The sequence below is a fragment of the Bos mutus genome, chromosome 18, assembly GCF_027580195.1.
Source record: "Bos mutus isolate GX-2022 chromosome 18, NWIPB_WYAK_1.1, whole genome shotgun sequence".
Lineage (NCBI taxonomy): Eukaryota > Metazoa > Chordata > Mammalia > Artiodactyla > Bovidae > Bos > Bos mutus.
The window spans coordinates 28,132,476-28,157,860 of record NC_091634.1 but is presented as its reverse complement, the minus strand read 5'-3'; the positions used below and the strand labels follow the sequence as shown (position 1 = coordinate 28,157,860).

The 25,385-nt window shown below is 34.7% G+C and overlaps 1 protein-coding gene across 1 annotated transcript; it reads right to left on the bottom strand.

The window, feature by feature from the left end:
- Window positions 1-1,810: 1,810 nt before the first annotated feature.
- Window positions 1,811-25,322, bottom strand: TERB1 (telomere repeat binding bouquet formation protein 1). The gene is made up of 14 exons (XM_070388292.1): window positions 24,989-25,322; window positions 24,683-24,811; window positions 22,722-22,853; window positions 21,572-21,632; window positions 21,362-21,477; window positions 21,138-21,260; window positions 16,527-16,679; window positions 15,034-15,165; window positions 13,531-13,656; window positions 12,273-12,430; window positions 11,127-11,476; window positions 9,803-9,867; window positions 9,411-9,506; window positions 1,811-6,080 (listed from the first exon to the last, which is right to left on the bottom strand). Exons 1-14 carry the CDS (start codon window positions 25,050-25,052, stop codon window positions 5,923-5,925), a joined length of 1,863 nt encoding a protein of 620 aa, XP_070244393.1. The 5' UTR covers window positions 25,053-25,322; the 3' UTR covers window positions 1,811-5,922.
- Between the last annotated feature and the right edge of the window lie 63 nt (window positions 25,323-25,385).

Sequence of the window (25,385 nt, the reverse complement as noted above, 5' to 3'; positions counted from 1 at the left end):
ACAGTATTTTAAGTATAATGAGGAATGTATTGGTGTAATGGAATATTAAAAAAGTAAGAAAAATAGAACTTTGAGATTTCATAGTTTGGTTTCCAACTAGAAGAAAACTAACTTAAAAGCAAACAATCAAAAATTGTTTCAAACTTTGAAAATGCAGAAGCAAATAAACATGCACCAAAAAGTGAACCTGACAATAGAATTTGGAGTATTTGGGCAATTGCACAATTGCCTTTAGGAGAAACATTAGTGTGTGGGAACATGATTTGAACAACTTGGGAAACTATCTAAGTTCCAGGGAGGGACTTTCACTGGGTAAAAATTCAGAAAACGAAGATCATGGCATCTGGTCCCATCACTTCATGGGAAATAGATGGGGAAACAGTGGAAACAGTGTCAGACTTTATTTTGCGGGGCTCCAAAATCACTGCAGTTGGTGACTGCAGCCATGAAATTAAAAGACGCTTACTCCTTGGAAGGAAAGTTATGACCAACCTAGATAGCATATTCAAAAGCAGAGACATTACTTTGCCAACAAACGTTCGTCTAGTCAAGGCTATGGTTTTTCCTGTAGTCATGTATGGATGTGAGAGTTGGACTGTGAAGAAGGCTGAGTGCCGAAGAATTGATGCTTTTGAACTGTGGTGTTGGAGAAGACTCTTGAAAGTCCCTTGGACTGCAAGGAGATCCAACCAGTCCATTCTGAAGGAGATCAGCCCTGGGATTTCTTTGGAGGGAATGATGCTGAAGCTGAAACTCCAGTACTTTGGCCACCTCATGTGAAGAGTTGACTCATTGGAAAAGACTCTGATGCTGGGAGGGATTGGGGGCAGGAGAAGGGGACGACAGAGGATGAGATGGCTGGATGGCATCACTGACTTGATGGACGTGAGTCTGAGTGAACTCCAGGAGTTGGTGATGGACAGGGAGACCTGGTGTGCTGCGATTCATGGAGTCGCGAAGAGTCGGACACGACTGAACGACTGAACTGAACTGACTGAAAAATACTAAATCCAGTGTCTCATATAGTATATAATTTCAAATAATGTTTAAAGGCCAATAATTTTTTTTCTCTGACCTAGGTTGAGCTTAAGGGAAAAAAACATAATCCTAAACATGTTTTACCTCATATGGAATTTTGTCCTACTAATCTACACATTGAAAATGTATTTGTTTTAGGGACTTCTCTGATGGTCCAGTGGTTAAGAATCTGCCTTCCAATGCATGGAACATGGGTTCAATCTCTGGTCAGGGAACTAAGATCCCACATGCTATGGGGCAACTAAGGCTGCCTGCTACAACTAGAGAGCTCTCACACCAGAACTAGAGAGAACCCCACACATCACAACTATTGCAGCCAAAAATACAATAAAATAAAATTTTTAAAAGAAAATGTACTTGTTTTATAATTTAAAAAAAATTTATTTATTTGGCTGCACTGGGTCTTAGTTGCAGGGGATCTTTAGTTGCAACTTATGGGATCTAATTCCCTGACCAGGAACTGAACCCAGGATCCCTGCATTGAGAGCAAGGAGTCTTAAAGAGCAAGGAGTCTTAGACACTGGACCACCAGGGAAGTCCTGTAAGTTATTTTAATAGTCTGATGAGCTACAGCATCACAAAAAATAATTAAAACAGTATCCCCATTGCCACATTTCCTGTCTCATGAGAGTGTCTAAAAATATTTTAAATTTTGTATTTTTAACACACTGTTTTTCAAGGTGTCAAACTAAAAACTGACAAGTCTTCTTCCAATCAAGGAGCCACATGCTTGGGGCATTTGGTCAGCCTGTGGTATTTGTGAGCAAGGTCCACAGCCTTCCGTCCTTGTTGAAAGGGGAAAGACCACAAAATTAAATTCCAGTGATTTCCCATTTTCTTAACTCCATTGAAAAGGTAATTTATTTCTTCTTTGGTAAAGTTTTTACGAATTCTTCTTTTCTCTGTAATTAATGAGAATTGTAGAATATATTAGTACTTGCTAAAAAAAGAGATCTTGAGAATCAAATAAAAACTAAGGATATGGATTACACAGTGAGAAAACTTCATGCCTGGGCTACTCATCATATGGAAATCCACTTCAAATGAAAACAAACAAACAAACAAACTCTGAGCACCTACTATCAACCTAGATGCTATCACTGTGATCCTGCAATAATTGTAACTTAATCTTACGATAATCAAGAAACACAAAATTTTATAAACATTTGGTTGTTAACTCTTTTAACATTTCTGTGAAGACAGTGAACCACTTACCTGTCTTACAGCTACAGTCTTCCCAAAGGGCTCCATAACTTCATAGAAAAGAATATCAACACTTGTTACTTTAATTATCATGCTTGATTAATATTTTTAAAGGATTAAGGGTCTCTTTTGAAATTTGACTTAAAGAACATGTTCTTTACCTATATGAGGGCTCAGCTTGATTAAAACTAACAAAAAAAAAAAAAAAAAAAAAGCAAACCAACCAGGCTGCACAAGGAGGAAGTTTTATCTGGTTTTTAGGGGTAATTTCTACAACAGAAAGAATACACAGTTGGTATCCGTAAACAAATATTTTCTAGTCATGATTACCAGGAAATACTCTTCCTTTAAGGCTTTTAATTCATTGTTAATGCTGATGAGGAGGAGTTTTTGTATTTCCAAATAAGGCTGCTATTCACTCTAGTAGGACCTGGAATAACTGCTGGGACAACCTTAGAAAATCTTGCCTTTGCAGGTCAGGACTGTTAGTCCATCTCTCCTAAGATAGAAGCCACAGTTCAGATCTCTTAAATCAGAAGAGAAAAATCTTAGCAGCAGAAGGCCAAGAAATCAATGAAACAATGTCTAATTATTATCAAATGGTATTGCTTAGAATGTCAGATTCATGAAGACTGGGATTTTTGTCTGTTTCACTCACCATTATGTCCCCTGTGCCTAAAATTGTGTCAGACACACGGGAGGTGATTAATAAATATTTGTTGAAAGAAAAAAAAAGTTACTACTGGTAAAAAGTGTTTTAAAACTTATCACTGGGACTTCCCTGGTGGTACAGTGGATAGGAATCCACCTGCCAGTGCAGGGGACACGGGTTCGATCTGTGGTCCGGGTAGATTCCACATGCCTCAGAGTAACTAAGCCAGTGTGCCACAACTGCTGAGCTTGTGTGCTGCAACCACTGACGCCTGTGTGCCTAGACTCTGTGTTCCACAAGAGAAGCCACCTCAATGAGAAGCCCATGCATTGCGATGGAGAGTAGCCCCTGCTCTCCGCACAACTAGAGAGTGCCTGCACGCAGCAACGAAGACAAAGAGCAACCAAAAATAAAATCATATATATTTAATATATTTTAAATATAAAATTAATATATATATATATATAAATTTTTAAAAACTCATCAATGAAATTACTTACTTACTTTTGGGTCTACTGGAAAACTGTAGTTCTCCAAGAAATAGATGATTTCAATTTGACTTGCTAAATGATCTCAAAACTCATTATAATCAGAACCAGATGGGTTATTATATCATTCAGGATATTGGGTCTTGGGGTGTTCATGTAGAGCCCATCCCCACTTTTCTACTGCAGTTGCCATTTCAATGACTTCTAACTTAAATTAACATCTGTGCTCAACTCCTCAAAGGTTTCTGCAGCAGAGTAGTGGGCAGCCTACAAGGGGAAACAGCTCTCTACATCACAAGGCTCCCTTCTGTGGCTTCTTTAGTGCTCTTTTTTATACTGATTGGGCATTAGAAGAAAACAGGGGGAAGAAAATAGCAGGGTAAAGTAGGCAAGAAGCCTCAGTTTTAGACTTATTTTTCAATCCATCCTAAAAAAGCCTTGTCCCCAAGACTCTTTTAAATACTTAGATGCTGCAATGGTCCCTTCTCAAAAGAACAGTCTCAAATTTGAGTGTAACCTATAACCAAATGAAAGGTAATGAATGTCTCTAGTATGAAAGGGATATTTATTAAGAGGGGGAAAACAGTACATCAAATATTCCTGGCCTACTTGTAAAAGAGATATGCATGCATACTAAGTCGCTTCAGACATGTCCCACTTTTTGTGATCCCATGGACTATAGTCTTCCAGGTTCCTTTGTTCATGGGATTCTCCAAGCAAGATTACTGGAGTGGGTTGCCATGCCCTCCTCCAGGGGATCTTCCTGACCCACGTCTCCTGCCTTCGCAGGCAGGTTCTTTACCACTAGTGCCACCTGGGAAGCCCCATAAGAGATATAAGACCAATCTAATCCTCCAGATGCCTAAATTTGAAAAAAAGCAGGCCAACTTATTATTTGATTTTAACTAAGCAGTTCTAACCTACAAAAAAGATGTAGGTGTTTATGAGTTGAAAATGATTCTAACAGTATTTAGGATCCCTTTGTATAATCAATATATAGGAATAATTATGTATATTTCATGAGGTTCTGCAAATGACTTTACTATGAAAAATGATTATCAAATATTTTCAGTTGTTTTATATTTGCTTTTAAGACATGCTGCTGAAGAAATTCTATTGTTAATTCGATGCCAATTCCTTGTCAAAGACAAGATTTCCAACTGCAACATTTCTATGGAAAAATATGTATTTTCTAACAGTTTCTACAGAAAATATTACTTCAAAAAGTGGGCTACCCTATACTGGTATTGCACTTAATTTTAATTTATATGCAGAAATTTTAATCTTGAAAAAGACCCAGTTATAAAAAGTAAATTTGAAATTTCTTTCAAGGTTTTGGCAGTGAAAATGGCCAAACAAAAGTGAGTGGCAAAATGTTTCCTGGATGGATCAAGTCCAGACCTCTTCACAATAAATAACAGAATGACTCTATAGTTACTAATGGCTATTAATTTCTAGGTTACTTTGACAAGTAATGTACTCAATTGCTTACTCTTATTCTGCAGGTACTAATTCCATATGAACAGAAGAAAATGGTAATGTTCTTTAAGTCTCATGATAAATTTGAAATGGTGATAAACCTGAACTGTTAACCCTGTAGTTTAAAAAAAAACTATAAATTAACTCATAGTTTGAGAAGTATATTAATTTTTAAGCAGGGATCTAAGCTTTATACTATTTGTCTTTTCAATTTTGATTATCTGAAGTGCTAAAATAGAAATGTGATACAGAGGAATGAACTGGGGGTTCTGAAGAAAGACAAACTTGCATTTGAATCTAAGTCCTGCCATTTGCTCACTGGCAAATTTTGGCTATTCAGGGATTTTCCTATTGCTATGCAACCTAAAAGAAAAGAAAGTAAAGTGGAAATAAAGTAATACCTTATCTTACAATTTTATTTTATGAAATAAAGGAAATAATGTCTATAAAACACCTAATACATAATGGGTTCTTAATAAATGTTAAGTTTTTCCTGCTCCTTCCCCAGCTAGAAAGCAAGAGATGAGCGAGTGGCATGAGGAAGGGAAGAGCGAAACCTCTTTTCTCAGGAAATATGACTCTTATCAGAGCCAAGGGTTATTATTTAGAAGCCATTAATGATGTGACTGAGAACAGTCATTGAGCTGTTCTATTTCAGGAATATATGAAATTTATATTTATTTAAAAATTAAGTATATTCACTTATTCTTCCAGGGGTAGTAGATTCACTACTGAGTTGACGTCTTCTACGTGGGGTCAGCAGAATTTCTGAAAAATACGAAAACATTTAGCCTACTTAAAGTATTAATCTGAGTAGTATCACAATTCCATTAGTATGATATTTCCTTTTTCCCCCTTCTAATGGGACTCCTTAGGTGGATTAGGAAGAATTTTTAAACCACCAGAGACTAAATCTACTCCCTGGGAACATTTTAAATTATGGTTGCTCAGAGACAGATTTTCTTTTCAACACTTTCTGTACCCTTTAGCTTTTAATATACTTAACGTTCTAGATCATAGTTCAGAAGGTACAGTCATAATTACAGTTTTTAAACTGCTGAATTAATTACTTTTGTTACAGATATGTGATTTCCTTAGTTCACTTTTATATCTGTCTTCAGCTTCCACAATGACTTTGTGACGATCACATTGGTATGGGCAACAGTGCAAGAGCTTGCTAAAATTTCGACTATTCAGGGATTTTCCTACTGCTATGCAACCTAAAAGAAAACAAATTAAAATGATGCATAGATGTTATAAAATATTTAATAACAAATTTATGAAAGCAAATATCTTTATGATAGTAACAAGTGAAATCAGGAAGTTAATTATAAATACATCAAGAAACTCAAAGCCACATCATATGAAAAAGTAAAGACAACAAATACAAGTGTTGCCACAGAGGTGTAAACACTTATGGTGATATAGGAAAGGAGAGTCTAGCTTGGTCTAATTCTGAGCAGGAGTCACTGTCAGGGAAGATATCCAAAAGAAGTGACCCTTAGGCTCAGTCATCTTTTTTTTTTTTTTTTTAATATTATGGAACACTTCAAATACATGAGAATGAATGGAAAAGAATAATGAACCACCATGTTTCCATCATCTAGCTTCAACTATTCTTAACTCATGACCAATCATATTTTATCTTTCTCTACCTACTCAGCTCTGCCTTCCTGTACACACTGGATTATGAAGCCTGGAAGTTGCATTTGAGTGTTATTTCATATGCATTCTCAACAGATAAGAACTCTTTAAAAAGTACTTATTTTGTCTTATTTTTTTAAACAGCAAAACCACTATCACACCTAAGAAAATTATGCTTAATGTAATCTAATATCCAGTCAATGCTCAATTTCCCCATCATTTTAAAACTTTCTTTTTATGGTCGGTTTATTTGAATCATGATTCAAACAAGGTTGACCATTACATTCAGCTGATACGTCTCTTGAGTTTCTTTTAATCTATCAATTCTCCTCTCTTCCTCTTTGTCATTTGCCTGTTGGAGACACCAGGTCATTTGTAATGTGCAGGTTCCCAAAGTTAGGGTTTTGCTGATTACATCCTAGTTGTATCCTTTAAAATGTTCCTGTGTGCCCAAGAAACTGTTAAGTAGATCTAGATGACTGATCAGATTCAGATTAACTTGTTTTTAGTAGAATTCCTCTCAGGTAGTACTGTGGACTTCTAACTGCATCATATTAACAGACACATAAAGTCTGACTATCTTTTTTTAAATTTTAACATTGATCAGTAGCTTCAGGTAATGTTAGCCACATCCATACATTATAAGGTACTCTATTTGCCTGTCACCTAAAGGAAAAGTTAGCCAGATAAAAAGTTGGCAGGGATGAAGACATTTTAAATACAAAGAACATTTTCAAAAGCACAGAAGAGTGAGAAAGTGTAGTGTGTTCAGACAATCATAGGTGTCATGTGTGGCTAGAGTATAGGTATGAGAAGTGTGGGAGAAAAGTTGAGGCTGGTAAGGGTTGCCAGGGGCCAATCAATAAGAGTCTTGAGAACCATCCTAAGGATTTTTAGCTATCTTCAAGTCAATGGGAGAACTGAGGGATATTTATCAAGCAGGGATATGATGTAATTTGTCTAACAGAAAGTTCAGCTGAAAAGTAAGAGAATCAGTTGAGGGATAACTCAAATAGTCCAGAAAACAAATGTGGGGATTCTGAAATACAACATTTGCTGGGAGAAGGCAGAGATTTCTGAGGTAAAATTGATGAATAATGAGCTATTAGGGTAAAAGACGGAGAAGGCAATGGCACCCCACTCCAGTACTCTTGCCTGGAAAATCCCATGGACGGAGGAGCCTGGTAGGCTGCAGTCCATGGAGTCGCTAAGAGCCGGACACGACTGAGCGACTTCACTTTGACTTTTCACTTTCATGCATTGGAGAAGGCAATGGCACCCCCCTCCAGTACTCTTGCCTGGAAAATCCCATGGACGGAGGAGCCTGGTGGGCTGCCGTCTATAGGGTCACACAGAGTTGGACATGACTGAAGCAACGCAGCAGCAGCAGGGTAAAAGAGATGTTTAGAACAATGCTCAATTGTGATAGATCGAATGGCAGAGTCTGGAATAAGCATGGCACATTTTGGGTAGAACAGATGTACAGTAAAATTTTACAAGTGGAACAAGAACAAAATTCCACACAATTTTGAAAGCCAGGCAGAGAGTTTGATTTGGTGAGTTACAGAGGAGCACTGAGGGTTCTTTACCCTGGTAACATGATAAAAAGCACACGAGGAAGAGAAGTTAATAGCACTATGCATGACTTGGGGGTTGGTGAGACTTGAGACTGAAAGACTGCTGCAGAGTTGCTGGAGTAATTGAGGCATGAAGGAAAAGAGGCCTGTGTGGGAAAGAAAGAAAGAACCAAATCTGATAGACTAGAAATAGGGGGTGTAAGGAGAAAAGATAGTTATAGATGACTCAATGTTTGAAATTTGGGGGGCCAGAAGAATAGTGGCAATATTAACAAAAATGAAGACGCTGGAGGGAGGGCAGTTTAAGAGGGAGAAAGTTGTTGTGTTTTGAATATATTAAACTTGAAATAACAAGATATTAAAGTGAGTATGTCCTGGATACAGGTGGAAATGGCAGAATGTGGCTATAACCCAAGGTACAAGTGAAGTGTGGAGATACAGATTTGAAATCATTGGTAAAATGAGAGATGATACCAAAAAGTATATGTTGCAGCAGAGTTGAGTAAGTGCTGTAGATTATTTAGTGGGGGAAATACCTGCAGAAATCTGGCAGGAGGAGAAAGATCAAGGAATAACAGATGGCTCAGTAGTAAAGAATCTGCCTGCCAATGCAGGAGACAGAGACACAGGCTCGATCCCTGGTCAGGAAGATCCCCTGGAGGAAGAAATGGCACCCCACTCCAGTATTCTTGTGTAGGAAATTCCATGGACTGAGGAGCCTGGCAGGCTATAATCCTGCAAAGAGTTGGACACGACTGGTGGAAAACAGAAGAACAGTAGTATTTTGAGCCTAATGTGGAATAGCCTCAATTTTCTCCAAAGGGCAGAGTGTGACAATAATAGTAAACAAAGAGCAAATGCTTGGATATGAAGAAGAAAGGATGGAGTAGGCACTGAGGACCCCGAAGGAAAAGAAATAATGGGACATGGAACACTAGAAAAACTTATAAATTTACTATAAATATAATAGACAGTTAATGTCTATGATTTTCAGAACATAATCCAGAATATATACCTATTTATTGACTCTGAAAATACAAAAAATGTTTACCTTACTCAGTAAAGCTAAACTTATAGATGGTGACAAAAAGAGAATTATAAGGTAATTTTTAAAAACTATTAGCTGTGTTGACGCATATGAACAAACATTGGGAACACAGGCTACTGTAGATAAAAGGTATTAATTTGCATTTTTTATGACACCCATGATTGTTATTTCTCCAAAGGGAATGAAGTTTAAATCACACTGGTAGAACTATTACAAATTCTAGTTAACTTATGTCATATAAACTTTAATTATGAAACAATTACAATTAAAAAAATACTTACCTGAGCATCTATACCTCAACATTTTGGAACAACTATCTGTTTCTAGAAAACTGATGACTTCTTTATTTATTATATCTGAACATAATGTAAATGGATCTGGAGAAAAAAATGCAAAATGCAAGGTATTTTTGATTAGTAAAAAGTATGTGACATTTACAAGATTTATTAATTCTGAAAATTTTTATAAACTGTAGCCCAGGACTACACATCCGTCATCCTAGTGGATAAACAGAAAGGTTCTGGATATTAACAAAAGGTGACTGAAGCACTTAGTTTAGAAAGAGAGGTAGAGGCATGGCTTATATGTCAGAGAGAAGATATACCAATGTACATTTTTAGCTATATCACTTGAATATGTTCAACAATCAAAGAAGAAACATTTTTAGTCATACCTGTTACTGGTAAGTGTTGCTTTGTGTTTTGGGCAACAGGAGTTGGGTGTTTAAAAATATGGTCTCTAAAAGAAAACAGACACAAGATTACTGTAAGTAAACACTGGTGTGTGAACAAATGTTTCTATATAAGCAGAGTTTGGCAGAAAGAAGGAGCTGGCACCAGGATCTACCAAAACTCACCAAATTCTGCCAAAGTATGGAATGCAGCAGTTACATACAACCTTGTTTCTAAAAGTGGAGTTAATTATTATATATAAATAGATAATAAGGACCTACAGTATAGAATGGGAAACTAGATTCAATATCTTGGAGTAATGTATAATGGAAAAGAATCTGAAAAAGAATAGTAAGTGAATCACTGTTGTACAGCTGAAACATTGTAACTGTAACATCAACTCTACTTCAATTAAAAAAAAAAAAAAGTGGAGTTAAACAAGACTCCAAAGGGCAATAATACCTATGTCAGCAGAAACATGGGGGAAAAAAAAGGAAAATAGGAAAGAAGAAAAGCAAAAAAGAGGAAATAACAAATTCAGTGGGCCAGAGGGCAAGAAGGCTGGCGCAAGAGCATATTTCACTAATTCCCAATTCTACATCCCTAAGAAATCAAGTTAAAATTACATGAAGAATGGTTTGGAAAAGGAAAAAGGGAATGTGATGATATAATCCATCTTTCTAACACTTGGTTTACCCTACAACCTCCCAAAACATAGCAGCATCCTCTTCAGTCTCCCTCATAGTCCAGTAACTATCAGAAGAGCAGAACACAAGATAGGTTCTTGGAAGAGAGCCTATGATTCCAGGTCCAGCCCCATAGGCTACCCGTGAGGGAGAAAGAACATGTACAGGAGAGGAGGTACAGGGAACAAATGAAAAGGTGAGCCTAAACCAGATCTTATTCACACCTTAACCCCATTTATCAAATTAAACTTACAAACTGGCTTTTGCCAAATTGCTGATTGAGTATCAATATGTGCATCGTTATTTCAGCTATAGACATTCAGTTTAAGTTTTCTGAGTATCCCTTCTAAAATTCAAATCTGACTGTGCCATTTGATTTAAAATTGTCAATGGCTCCTTATACCTTGTAAGTTAAAACAGAAAATCTTGCGCATGACATGCCAGACCCTAGATGAATTGGCCAAGACTGTCCCATCCAAACCCCTTTCCCAAAACTTCCTACATTAGGTTCCTCCCCAAAACCATGTTTTATCATTTCTGTATCCCAGTGCTTAAGAGTATAGCACATTGTACTATAGGCACACACACACACACATGCTGAATAAGTAAATAAAAGTTAGAAACAATTATTAAATTATACCTTGACTGAGAAACAAAGTTCTTTTTTTCAGAAGTTGTTTCTTCACATAGGTTTTGTTTGCAGCTTGAATTGGCTGTACATAAAGTCTTATTTTGCCCACTCTCCCTATAACAAGCATTAACTGGATTTGCACTCCGTAATACCATCTTCACTTGATCATCATTTGTACATGCTTTAGACATGACTTTATGGGACTTAGAACCATGTAGCTTTCTAGCCTGGCTTTTATCTTTATCCTCTGCTTTGGGAACACCACCGCTGCTATCTGCATGGAGGTGTTTCAGTGTATCTTGAATATTTATGTTCACAGATGAAACATTATTCTTATAATTCTCTCCTTTTATATTTTCCTATAATGTAAAAATAAATAAATAATTTCAAAATAATCATTTGTTTTATAATCCAAATTACACTCCCTTTAAATAATATATAAAAAGTTTATGATTGTCAATAGAATATACATTATAAAAGATGAAGTTTACATTAGGGAGAAAGGGGACATTGGATAGTCAGATGGGAACATATATCTCACAGTTTACACAAAAATAAAGTCAAAATAAGTCATGTATGAATAGATTCAAGCAGTTCAAACACCTGTTGTTCAAGGGTCAACTATTCTCCATTCTTTCTCTTTCTCAAACCCTTACTATATAAATGATAGATCTCATGACTCTATCCTCCATGTCTCTTATTTTTTCAGTCATTATTTCCACTTTTTAAAATATTTATTTTAAGCTGCTCTACAGTTGTGGCACCTAGGCTTCTCTGTAGTTGTAGAGACCAAGGTTCTGGAGTGCCTGGGCTCTGCCGTCTGCAGCAAGAAGGCTCTCTAGTCGTGAAGGCCAGGCTTAATGCCCGCGTGGAATGTGGGATCTTAATTCCCTGACCAGGAATTGAACCTGCATGCACTGTATTGGAAGGCGGACTCTTAACCACTGGACCACCAGGGAAGTCCTTCATTTTCACTTTTTAAAAATATTTTTTTTCTGTGTTCAAGGATGATTCCTCAAGTATTACTATTGAATTTTAAATTTAAAACCATAAAAATAAAAATTAAATTTGTAAGAAAAATATTTTACCCTCCAACTTCTATTATTAAAAAAATTTTGAAAAAAGTTCTGTATTATTTGAAACAAAAAAGCCAACCTCATTTCCTTCTGTTTCAAGTTCTTCTATTCTGTGTAAAATTTCCTTTGCTTTCTTCCAATAATCTTCAAGATTCTTCTCTTTCATATTTATGTCCTTTAAATGCTCTTCATTTTTATCAAAAGAATATTCTCCTAGGCTTAGAGATAACTTCTCAGCTTTGAAATATGGAAAAAAAATAGTGAGTTTATCCATTACTAGAAATGCTATTTGAACACTTGAAATAAGGACAAACTCATACCCCACAACCCCTTCTCTAAATTTTGCACATCCAAACCATCTTAACTGCCTAATTGGTAATGAAACTAAGTGGAAAGAAAGTGCTTGGCAGAAGTTGAGGACCCGAAGAGTCATAAAATAGACTTTACTTTTCAGAATTATAGGGAAAAAATAGCATGAAAACATGTTATACCAGGCATATAAACATGCTCAAGTTTATGCATACTGGTTTTAAAGTATTTTTTTAACACAGTTTCCACAACTGTGGATTATAGGTTCCTTCCTATAATTTTAAATTTTTTTACGTATTGTGGCTGCAATTTTCCTTTCAAAAGACCAAACTCCTTTTCAGGGCTATTTCCGCTATGCTCCAGCCATCAATTCTTGGATGCTCCAGGTTGTCTCCTCTCACAGGACCTTTGTGCCTCACTGTTGCTTATGCTTGAGACACTGGACCAAGACAAACTCCCTTCTTTTCACCTAATTAACTCTACATTCAGATCTCAGGTGAAAAATCACTTCCTCCCAAAGCCTGTTCTGCTCCAAGTCTAGGTCACTGTCTTTTATTACAGGTTAAGATCTGTGCTCCATCCAATCTTAACGTTTGCATTAATTTATAATAATATATTCATCTACTTCCTATTTCTCCAGTTAAACTGTTCTATGAGCACATAGACTGCTGTACCTTATCACTGTCTCCCTAAAGCCTAGCACAGTGCCTGGCAAATAAGAGGCACTCAAATATTTTTTAAATAAATAAATGAAAGTACTTTATATTATGATTTAATCCTAAGTCACCTGTAGCCCTCAGATTTAAGTCCTACAACTAAATCTGTCCACAGTGCATTAAATAAGTGAATTATCTATACTGTTGCTCCCTTCCACAGAAGTTTTTTTATATGCTGTAATACTCTAGCTGTCATGTCAAAATTATATAATCTACTTTTCAAATGTAAGAGGAGGCTGGGAGCTAAAAAGCAGATGTAAATTCTCTTTCAAAAACTTTGGTAGGTATTTTTTTAAGTAATAGTAAACTTACTAATTTTTTTGCAGTTGTGAAGCACAAAAGTGGCAGCTTTGTTTAGTTCCTCACTCTGAGATTCAGTTAAGGCTTGTATCATGAGTGGAAGGCCATTGTTTTTAAAAAAGTCATACTGATTTTCCTCTGGAAAACACATCAAAAATTAAAGTAGAAAATAGTTATTTCATCTTTCTTTTGGGTGTGCCATGGGGCTTACGAGATCTTGGTTCCCCAAGCAGAGATCAAACTGATAGTGAAAGTGCCAAGCCCTAACCACTGGACCATCATGGAATTCTGAGAGTTATTTTATCTTAAACTATATGCATGAGGTCATAATTCTTTCTTGTGATAATTATCAACATAGTTCAAATTTTAAAATACAGAAAAACAAAGTTTCAAAAGTATTTTCAATTTAGAAAATAATCTACTTACATAAGATACCTACGTCTCATAAGTGATAATCTGTGAAATACAGCCACAGAGTAGTGTCATATCTCATAAGAGTAAATGAACTGTCCTCACTTGGTTTAAAAAAAGGTTTAGTTGCCAATTATACCGCAATTAAAAAATAAAAATTAATAATTTTAAAGGTATGCTGCTAAGTCGCTTCAGTCATGTCTGACTCTGTGTGACCCCATAGACGGCAGCCCACCAGGCTCCCCAGTCCCTGGGATTCTCCTGGCAAGAACACTGGAGTGGGTTGCCATTTCCTTCTCCAATGCATGAAAGTGAAAAGTCAAAGTGAAGTCGCTCAGTCGTGTCTAACTCTTCACGACCCCATGGACTGCAGCCCACCAGGCTCTTCCATCCATGGGATTTTTCAGCCAAGAGTACTGGAATGGGGTGCCATTGCTTTCTCCGTTTAAAGGCATAGTAAACCCTAAATTATATACAGGTGAAGAGAAAGTATAGAGAAATAAATGAATGGAGAGAATGGAAAATGAGGGAAGAGAGAGCAGAAGAAGCAAGAAAGCACAAAGAAAGGGAAATGGAAACGTGGGAGGAGGAGAGAGAGAAAAGTGAAGAAGGTTGGAAAGGAGGCAAGTGAAATGGCAGGAAACTAGAGGGAAAAAATGAAAGGGGAAGAGAAAAAATAGGAGAGAATGATAAATAGAGAAAGAAAGATAGAACTTTCTGAAGATTTTCAACAAGGGAGAACAGGATCATATCTGTGCAGCAATGTGAGGAATAGAATGAAAAAACGGAGACAGAAGGAAGAGGACACAAGGAGGACTCTCTTGCAAAAACCCTGATGAAAGATGTTGAGGGGCTAAGGGCTTAAGTTGGGAAAGTAGCACTGGAATTGAGTAGAAAATGATAAGGAAGGATAAACAGATGTATTCATAGAACCACAGGTCTTAGTGACTGACTGAATACCATGGATGAAGAAGGATGAGGAGCAATGAATGACTGGCTGGGGGACTAGGAGAAAGGCAACAGTACTTTTAAGTTGGGGAGGAAATAACAGTGTATTTCCACTCTACTGTTTTAATTAACATGCTAAATAAATCCAGTACTTACCACAATCCTCTGTACAATGACCAAGAGTAAGTATGACACTAAATTTTTCTCCTGAATCCAGATTGTCAAGAAGCAGCAATGCCAGAAGTTTTGAAACAATGTGGTACTTGGATAATACAACACCAAAAGTAGCTTAAAAAGGGGAAAAAAAAGAACAAGTACAAACTTACAGCTTATCCCTACCTATACATATTTTCCAGATATTACATATACTATTTTTCAGATCTTATCCTGGGAGAATGATATTATATATCTACATAGTATCTAAAATTCACATCTCATATAACATGTAATATATATGTATGACTATAAACAAATGCATTATAATAAGATGGAGGCTTATAAAGCCCTCATTAATTCCTCTTCCCATACTAAAGACATTATACTAAAGCAAATTTTTTGAAGGATGCTTTCTCCTAAGTTGTCCTGTATAGTGCTGTGAATATGAAGTAATAATACTACCTTCCCTAAAAGCTGCTTACTCTCATCTTACATACCTTGTCTTATCTAGACTGACAGTATAGACCTTCCTATGTAATCAATTCCTGCCTGTCATTGAAATACACTACTAGCTGGTCGTGGTTCTATTGATGTTAATGATGCAGTGAAGCATACTTGAATCTATACTGAGATGTGAAAAATTCAAGAAGTTACACTTCTCATGGGTTGTTGTTGTTTTTTTTTTTGCAGTTTTTAAAAACAGAGTTCAGAATCCAATAGTCCTGATAGCAACAAAAAGGTTGTGAATTCCTCAGAGGACTATGTCGTAATGATTTTTTTATCTCTAGAGCTTACATAGAGCCTAGCACATAACTGAATTTTTAAAAAATGATCTACCATTTTTTTAAGTTATTTATGAATTTCAAGAACTGCTTATTACAAAATTTGTGGACTATCATTCTTCAGTATTTGTACATGTGAGAAGCAGCTATGAGTTCTAGTCTAGTTCAGCCACTCAGTTATGGTAGGATGAGTCCAACTCATACTTACCAGATAGAGGCATACCTTAATTCTTTACATCATTTTTTAAAATCTATAGCCATAAGTTCTAGTCTGGTTCAGCCACTCACTAGTTGTGGTAGGATAAGTTCCTCTCATACTTACTGGATAGAGGCTTACCTTAATTCTTTATCTCATTTTTTAAAATCTATAAATCGGACTTTCCATTCCCTATGTCTCCAAAATGTCCCTTGATTTCTAATCTTTTTCATTTAATGCTGCTTTGTAAGTGAAACAAAGATTTAAGACTGACAGACTCTTCTCTTGATTCTATCATCAAATCTGAAATCAGAAGACCTAGATTTGAATCCTTAAGGACGTCATAACCTCCATGAGAAAATAAGGAGTCGGACTAGATAATTTCTAAGTTTCTCTCCCCCTTATGAGAAACTAGAAGTCCAATCCATGTTTGTGTTCAATACCATTTCAACACTCACCATGCCAAATTCAAACAAAATGCAACTGTGGAAAAATTACTAAGCATTTTCACTCACGATTATCAGCGATGCATGCATCCACTGTCTTTGTCACCACCACTGCAAGTTTAGCACTGAAAGGAGTCTTGTGTGAATCAGATTCCAGTTGCACAAGAACTTGAGACAATACATCCAGTCCACCCACAGATATAAAGTATTTCTGAACATAAGCTTAAGGAAAAAAGTAGCAGAACTATTAATACTTCAAATAAGACAAGTATATGGTTTCATTAAATTAACTTGTACTAAATATAACATTAACTTGACTTTTAAAAATACTTACTAAAAATCCCAAAATTAAAGAATGAAAAATCTAATCCTTACCTATGCATGTACATAATCACAAGACTGATTCTATTTACTTATACAAGAAACTCATTTCAACATAGTACAACCATATGTATAGTATAGTACTTCTTTCTTGTATGTTAGACATCTCATTTCATTGATCAAGAACTGGTAAATTTTGCAAGAATGATATTAAACTCAAGTCCTACAAGAGCTATAGATTCATTTATTTAGCTTGGTATTACAACCAGCAAGCTGCCTATTTTCTGAATTCCAAAATAACTCATTCCTCAGATTGGCTAAATCAACAAAAAACAAAGTAATTTAACTGTTTCAAAAAAACCCCACATATTTCATCCATCTTATTTAAGTAAGCCTAATTCTTTTACTTCTTAGAGCATAAAAGTATAACATATTACTGAGAGTCATAACAACTATTCCAAGCAAAGATTCAATGACAGATACATTTTTTAAAAGCCTTCAGTCTTTTGTTCCCCTGTTGAAAATGATTCTGATGGGTAAGTACCCCATGGGTCTATGCATTCAATAGTCTCTATAGCCCCTATCCAAGCAGGGGACATATAATCAATGGATATATGGGCTAATGATTATAATTCTGTGATAAACCTTCTTTCCGGTCTACCCTAGAACCACAAATTGAGCCAGGATGATTTAAACACAAAAAGTACTTTTTATATTAAAATTGTTTAATAAAACACAAAGCTCTTAATCTAAAAAAAATCATGTTCAAAAATTTCTATATCTGGGAACAGACTGTTAGGAAATGTTATTTAAGGCTATGTAAACATTTTCAGTTTCTCCAATTTCCCTGTGGCTTAGATAGTAAAGAATCTGCCTGCAGTGTGGGAGACCCCAGTTCTATCCCTGAGTCAGCAAGATCCCCTGGAAAAGGAAATGGCAACCCACTCCAGTATTCTTGCCTGGAAAATTCCATGGACAGAGAAGCCTGGTACACTATAATCCTGCAAAGAGTCAGACACGACTGGTGGCAAAAAGTCGGACATGATTGACCAACTTTCATTCATTCATTCATTCAGACATTTTCAGTATTACAGGGACTCCAAAATAGGTTTTACTAAAAAGTATTTTCAATTATATTCTATGTAATGAAAAATCAGACTTATAAGCAGAACATCCTAGTCTACACTTGTACAGAGTATTTAAAATTGTAGTTCAGTCACTAAGTCGTGTCCAACTCTTTGCGACCCCAGAGACTGCAGCATGCCATGCTTCCCTGTCCTTCACTATCTCCCAGAGTTTGCTCCAACTCATGTCTATTGAGTTGATGATGCCTCTAATCTATTTCATACCAATCCACTGAGAGTAATATGTTCCTCTATGTATCATTCATTTAAATTGGTATTTAAAGAAAGAGGAAATGTCAAAGCATCATGGAAATAGGTTTCAATTTTTGAAATTATATAGAGATATGTTCCTTTGCATGTGAGCATGTGAAAGACAACTATTTGCTTTAAATATCTGAATATAGATATACCACCAGCAATGTGTGAGAAAGTTCTAGTTGTTCCACAACCTCAATATTTAATGTCACTAGCCTTTTTACTTTTAGTCATGCTAGTGAGTGTATAGTGATATCTCCTTGGGATTTTCCTGGGCACAAGTTCTTTATCAGATGTACATTTTGCAAATATTTTCTCCCAGTCGATGGCTTGCCTTTTCACCTTAACAGGAACTTTTGAAAAATAAAATATTTCGATTTCAGTGAACTCCAAATGATAATTTTTTCTTTGGTGGCTCATGTTTTTGTGTCCTAAGAAATGTGTATCTACTCCCAAATTATAAAGATTTGTTCCTGTTTTTGTCTAGAAGTTTTATAGTTTACTTCTTATATTGAGGTATATAGATCATTTAAAGTTAATTTTTGTAGATTGTGTTAATTTTGTATACCAACTTCCCTGGTGGCTCAGATGGTAAAGCATCTGCCTGCAATGCGGGAAGGTTCAATCCCCAAATTGGGAAGATTCCCTGGAGAAGGGAATGGCAACCCACTCCAGCATCCTTGCCTGGAGAATTCTATGGACAGAGGAGCCTGGCGAGCTACAGTCAATTGAGTTGCAAAGAATCAAACACGATTGAGCAACTAACACTTCACTTCACTTCATACTGTATAAGGTAAGGGTTGATATTCATATTTCACAGATAGGTAAATACTTTTACCAGCATCATTTATTTAAAATACTACATTTTCCAACACAGAGTTACCATGGCATCTTTGTAGAAAATCACCCATATATGTGTGTGTGTGTGTGTGTGTGTGTGTGTGTGTGTGTGTCTATTTTTAGGCTCTCTATTTTGTTCCATTGATCTATACCTACACTTACACCAGTACTACACTGTTGATTACTGTACAGTACAATTTTGTCCTTCTTCAAATAAATTTTACTATCCTAGCCCCTTTGCATTTCCATGTAAATTTTAGAATCAACTTGTCAATTTCTACAGAAAAGCCTGCTGAGATTTTGATAGGGAATGCTATGAATCTAGAGATGAATTTGAGAAGTGACATTATGACATAATTGAATCTTATAATCCATGAGTATGATATCTCTCCCATTAAGTTTTAATTTTTTTTTAATCTCAGCAATGTTTTATAGTTTTCAGCATATATATATTCCACATATTTCACTAAATATATCCCTAAGTATTTTGAGTTTTTTATATTATCATAAATGATAGTCACTTTAAGTTCCTAATTGTTTCCATATGACCTTGTATCCTGCAACTTTGCTAAAATCACTTATTAGTTTTGTAGCTTTTTGTAGATTCTTATACAATCAGGTCACCTATGAATAAGTACTATATTTTCTTCTTTCTTTTCAATCTCTATGCCTTTTATTTCATTTTTTTGCCTTATTGCACTGACTTGGATGTCCAATTAAATAAAGACAGTGGCCATCCTTGTCTTCTTTCCAATCTTAGGGGAAAAGCATTAAGTCCTTCACCATTTAAGTGTATTAGCTGTAATATTTTGTAGAGGCCCTTTATCACATCGAGAAAGTTCCCTTCTGTTCCTAGCTCACCTAGGAACAGACAATCTTTTGTCATGAATGTCATGAATGAGAAAGTTCCCTTCTGTTCCTAGCTCACCTAGGAACATGACAATCTTTTGTCATGAATGTATGTTAAATTACGTGAAAAGCTTTTCCTACATTTTTGAAGATCATATTTTCTTTTCTAGTCTATGAATATTGTGAATTTCCTAATGTTAAACCAACCTTGCATTCCTAAAATGAATGTCACCTAATCAGAATACATTATCCTTTCTATATTTTGCTGGATTGATTTGTCAATATTTTGTTACGGGTGTTTACATCTATATATATATAGGATATTGGCCTATAGTTTTCTTGTAATGCTTTTTTCAAGCTTTAGTATGGAAATAACGCTGGCCTTAAAAGTTTGTTGGGAAGTATTTTTTCTACTTCTACTTCTTGAAATAATTTATGCAGAACTCTTTTTCCTTAAATGTTTGGTAGAATTTACCAGTGAAGCCTTTATGACCTAGAATTTCCTGTGTTAAGGTTTTAAACTACAAATTCAATTTCTGTGTTAGATATTGAATACTCAGGTTATATATTTCTTCTTGAGTGAGCTTTTGTAGCTTGTCTTTCAAAGAATTTGTCCAGTTCACTTCAGTTATCTAATTTAGTGGCATAAAGCTATATTCCTCATAATTTGGGCCTTCTCTCTATTTTGTGATTAGTCTGGGTAAAGGATCCATTTTACTGATCTTTTCAAAGATCTAGTTTTTGGTTTAATTTATTTCTCTATTCTGTTCTTTTTATATTTCATTGATTGCTAATGTTCTCTTTATTATTCCCTTTGTTATGCTTACATTGACTTTAACTTGTTTTATTATTTAGTTTCTTAGGTGGAAACTAATATAATTGATTTGGGACCTTTTTTCTTTCCTATGCAAGCCTTTCCGTCAAAAATATTGTGTTTTCATCATCATTAAATTAAAAACATTTCTAATTTCCTTTGTAATTTTTTTTTTTTTGACTCATAGGTTTGTGTTTTTGTTTTGATGTGGGTTTTTTAGTATTTTGTTGCTTAATTTCTAGATATTAGGAACTTTTCTAGATGTTTTATTTTTATTAATTTCTAATTTTTTCAGAGAACACTCTATGTGGGTTTTTATAGTTTTGCTATGTTTTTCTATGTATAAGATTTTAACTTATACAATAGTAAAATGCATCCAAAATGACCCAATTTACTTGGAATTCATTAATTAATTCAATAGGTTATGCTTTGAAATATAGTTCTTCAAATAAAGCCTGGAGAATAATGAATACTTACTGTTATTTGCAAGAGTGAGTCCAATAAATGAGCAAATAGGGCGAATTATCTCAGCTTTCATGCAATTTATCAGCCAGTCATTAGCATGCGTAAAAAGTGAGCAGCAAAGCATTTGATTTTCATCTGAAAGGGATAAAGGCAATCATATTTTAGTATACTTGGAAAATATCAGCTTTTTATTTGTTTTTAGTCTTTTTTTGTATTTAAATATTTGAGATAATTACCATTTTGAGGATTGTTGACACAGACACAAAGAGTACTACACACTGAAGACCACAACTGATAACTCTGAAAAGCACTTTCATCTGACAAATTCAACTCATATTTTGAAAGAACAGTCCTATTAGGTTAAAGAGTAAAGAAAGTAATTAATACATATGTGTTAAGGTATTAAGCTATGAATAATTAGTAAGAAGAAACATATATTTACTTACTTGAACAACTGTGATAGAACTGAAATACAACCTGTTTCTCTCACAAGTGTCTGTCCAGTCCCTTAAAAAAATTGCCATGTATTACATGAAAGATTTCTGTTTAGAAAATAATTTTGCACAAATGGAAAACAACATTTAAGCAGTACTTTTAATAAATAACTTTCAGCCATTTTAAAGTATTATAAAGTACAATACAGAGTTAAAGTAGGTAAAAAATATATAATCAAGATTATTATGGAAAATGTATTACTTATGCTTAGAGAATGACAGTATTCAAATTTCCTCTAAAAATCACAAAACATTTATTTTGCATAGTTCTGTATTATAGTACCAAAATATGCTCCAAAATAGAAAAAATAATTTAAAATATTAAAAACTGAAAAAATAAAATCTAGAAGCATTTAAATGCATATAAAATTTCTAACAATTTGAAGATCTAAATAAAGCAACAAAAAAATAGCCTTTAGCCTGAGCAAGAGGTATACAGGAACACTCTATATAATATCTTTGCAACTTTTTGTGAAGCTAAGATTATTCCAAAATAAAACTAAAACAACAAAAGCAAAGTAAAACTTTAGCCAAGAGCTACATGAAATTTAAGGTCATTGCTGACTGATATAATGACCTTAAATCTGATGATAACTGAATGGCCAATTCAATGGAAAATCAACCCAATAAATTCATTAAATGGGGCTTCCCTGGCGGCTCAGCAGTAAAGAATCTGCCTGCCAGTGCAGGAGACATGGGTTCGATCCCTGGGTCAGGAAGATCTCCTGGAGAAGGAAATGGCAACCCACTCCAGTATCCTTGCCTGAGAAATCCCCTGGACAGAGGAGCCTGGTAGGCTATAGTCCATGGGGGTCACAAAAGAGTTGGACATGACTTAGTGTCGAAACAACAATTCATTAAATGCTTCTCTTTTGCTTTTAATCCCATTCCTTTTCAATGCTAGTTAAATAATACAAATCACTTTACTATTTTTTAAATTAATAAATATTAAATAATTAAAATCATGCTATATTGTCTTTAGAACCAGTAGTTCTAAAAAGTTAGTAAGGTTTTAAAAGGCACTGACTAGAATAAAAAGATTAATACTGTCCCAATTTATTATTTTAAAAAATATTTCTATAACATAAGAGAATGTACTTACTGTTATTTGAAACCAGAACCAAAATAACATAGACAGACATTCTTTTCAAATTTGTGTTTGAATCACTGTTAGATAAGAACCAAGTTAAGTCTTCAAACAATTCTGAAGTACACAAAGTCTGCTGACAGTAAACTGAAACATGAAAATATAATTTTAATTTCTATGTATTAGCACAAACAAGTTTTAAAATATGCTGAACAAAATATAAAATTGCCATTATGGATGGTTCTCAACCAAGTCTCATTTCACTGACATTCATCAGTCATATAACAAATTCTGACAAATTTAAGTGCTTACTCAATTAGCAGACCAAAGAAGCAGTATTTTAATCAGAAGGACTTGACCTAGCTCTAAAGCATGTATTGCAATCTCATAGAATTTTCAGTAACTACATTTCAAAATTAAGCCTAACAAAATATAAGATAAAACATGACCCAAAAATTTGAGGAGAAGTAACAAAATGTAGCCAAAAAAATTTAAGAAAATTCAGAAACCTGCTTTAGAAAAGGGGGTAAATGATAGTTGTGCTATTTTTAAAGACTCTTCTAGATATAAAAATATCTTTCCAAAAAGCAAAAATGATACCTACCTGATAAGGAGGGGTTCGTTGGTGATAATCATGCAATAAGCAGAATTGTAAAACATAATTTGAACACATATATCCAGTGTCTAAAACAGTTTTTAGACACTCTCAAAGGCAAAGGCAATGTCTTATTTATCCCCAGTGCCTAGAGCTTAACTTATTCTCAAAACAAGTGATGAAGTTAATAGATGAAAATATAAGAATATAAAGTTATTTGACAAATTGATGGTTTAGATTTAACTTCATTTCAGGTACACTACAAAAAAAAATATTTTTGTCAGCCACACCCAAAACATGGAGAAGGAAATGGCAACCCATTCCAGTGTTCTTGCCTAAAGAATCCCATGGACAGAGGAGTTGGCAGGAAACAGTCCGTGGGGTCGCAAAGAGTCGGACACAACTGAGCGGCCAAGCACCCAAAACATCTTTATCCACATACAAGATGGTTGTGGGTTACCTTAATATTCTGATTCAAGTACCCAAATATACAGACAGTGAACAGAATAGAAAAACTAGAGATAGACTCACTAAGTGATAGTGGCTGCATCTCAAATCAATGTGAAAAAGATCTACTTTACAATAAGAAGAGTTGGGATAGCTGGATTGCCACATAAAACTGGAACCATTCATCATCTCATACCCCAGGAAAATACAAAAAGAATAAAATATGCAAAAGTAAAAAATAAAGTCACACAAGTACCAAAAGAAAACGTGGGTGGATTCCTCTATAATCTGGGAATATGGGAAAACTTCCTCCGATTCAAAATTCAGAAACAAGAAAGGAAAAGAATGATGAATTTATTTTTATAAAAATAAAAAAACTTTTGTATGGCCAAAAAAAAAGGGGGGGATAAGCATAGTAAAAGACAAAAGTAAAAAAATGTTTCCAACTATTGGCAAGAAAAAAATTATGAAAGATTTCGAAATGGATGATAACAAGTACTGAATGTCCTATCTAGCCTTCTTTCTAGATTATTTGTGCCTTTTACTGTCTTTGGGCTATTTCATAACTCTAGAAAACTGATAGTGACCCAAGTTATTCTTGTCCACAGAAATGCAAAACATTTTGACCAGTAGAATGCAACTGATCTTTGACCTGCAGACACTGACTAGTTATGTACCTGTTCATAATATTCAGCTTTCCCAAAAGTCTACAGCACTGTTTTTTGCCATTACTTTTGAAGCAGTTTTAACATTTTACTGCTTCCCTCATTAGTTAAAAAGTTAAATAAAATATTTGGCATGCATTAATTTAAATAAAACATTTGGATAAAACTATCCAGACATGTAAAAAATTTAATTCTAAAATTATACTTCAATAGTTTGTTAAAGTAAAACACAATGCTTAGGAAAGTGAAATAAAGTTTTCATATTTTACCATTTTGCTCTGCAACAGCTCCTAATGTATATAAGGCTGCTTCTTTTACCATACTATGTTCACTTGACTTTGCAAGATTTTTCACAAACATCAAACCACCAATTTCCCGAAAATAAAGACCTGCATTACCTGTAAAATGTGCAGACAAAACAAAGAAGATTTATCATAATTATTCTTTTAAGGACAATAAATCACATGAACATAGTAACATATAAAATAACTGAATAGAAGAGAAAGAACAATGCATATTTCGTATATCACAATACTACAAAGAATCACAAACAAAATTTCACTATCAAGTCTTACTGTTTTGTTGGCAAATTGAATGAATAGTAACCAAAGCTTCCTTTTGTGAAAAAGCATTGTCCATTTGATACTTCAGACACTCCAATAATAAGTTCAGGTCAGTCTTCACTTCTAAAGAACAAAAATTTCATTATTTTAAACATTTCCTTTCAAAACCTAATCACTTAAGTTTCACCCTCAAAATACATATTTTTGTTTTTTAAATAACATGTATTACTTTTTAAAAATCTAACAAGGACTAAAAATATGTAAAAGAAAGATGCTCCTTAAATAAAACAACTTGAAATGAGCTTCTTATAATTATTTGATTTTCCCCTCACACAAAATATAGGAAAAGAAAATACAATTATTATTCTCTTTAATTAAAGCTGCTGCTGCTGCTGCTGCTAAGTTGCTT

Bases quoted from the DNA above. Each gene is read 5' to 3' on its own strand.
- TERB1 (XM_070388292.1), bottom strand. From the start codon at position 25,052: ATGGACAATGCTTTTTCACAAAAGGAAGCTTTGGTTACTATTCATTCA. The intron at 21,478-21,571 runs GTAAGTAAATAT...TTAACCTAATAG, and splicing joins GTTCTATCACAGTTGTTCAA to GACTGTTCTTTCAAAATATG. The intron at 16,680-21,137 runs GTAAGTATTCAT...TTTTTCCTTAAG, and splicing joins ACTCACTCTTGCAAATAACA to CTTATGTTCAGAAATACTTT.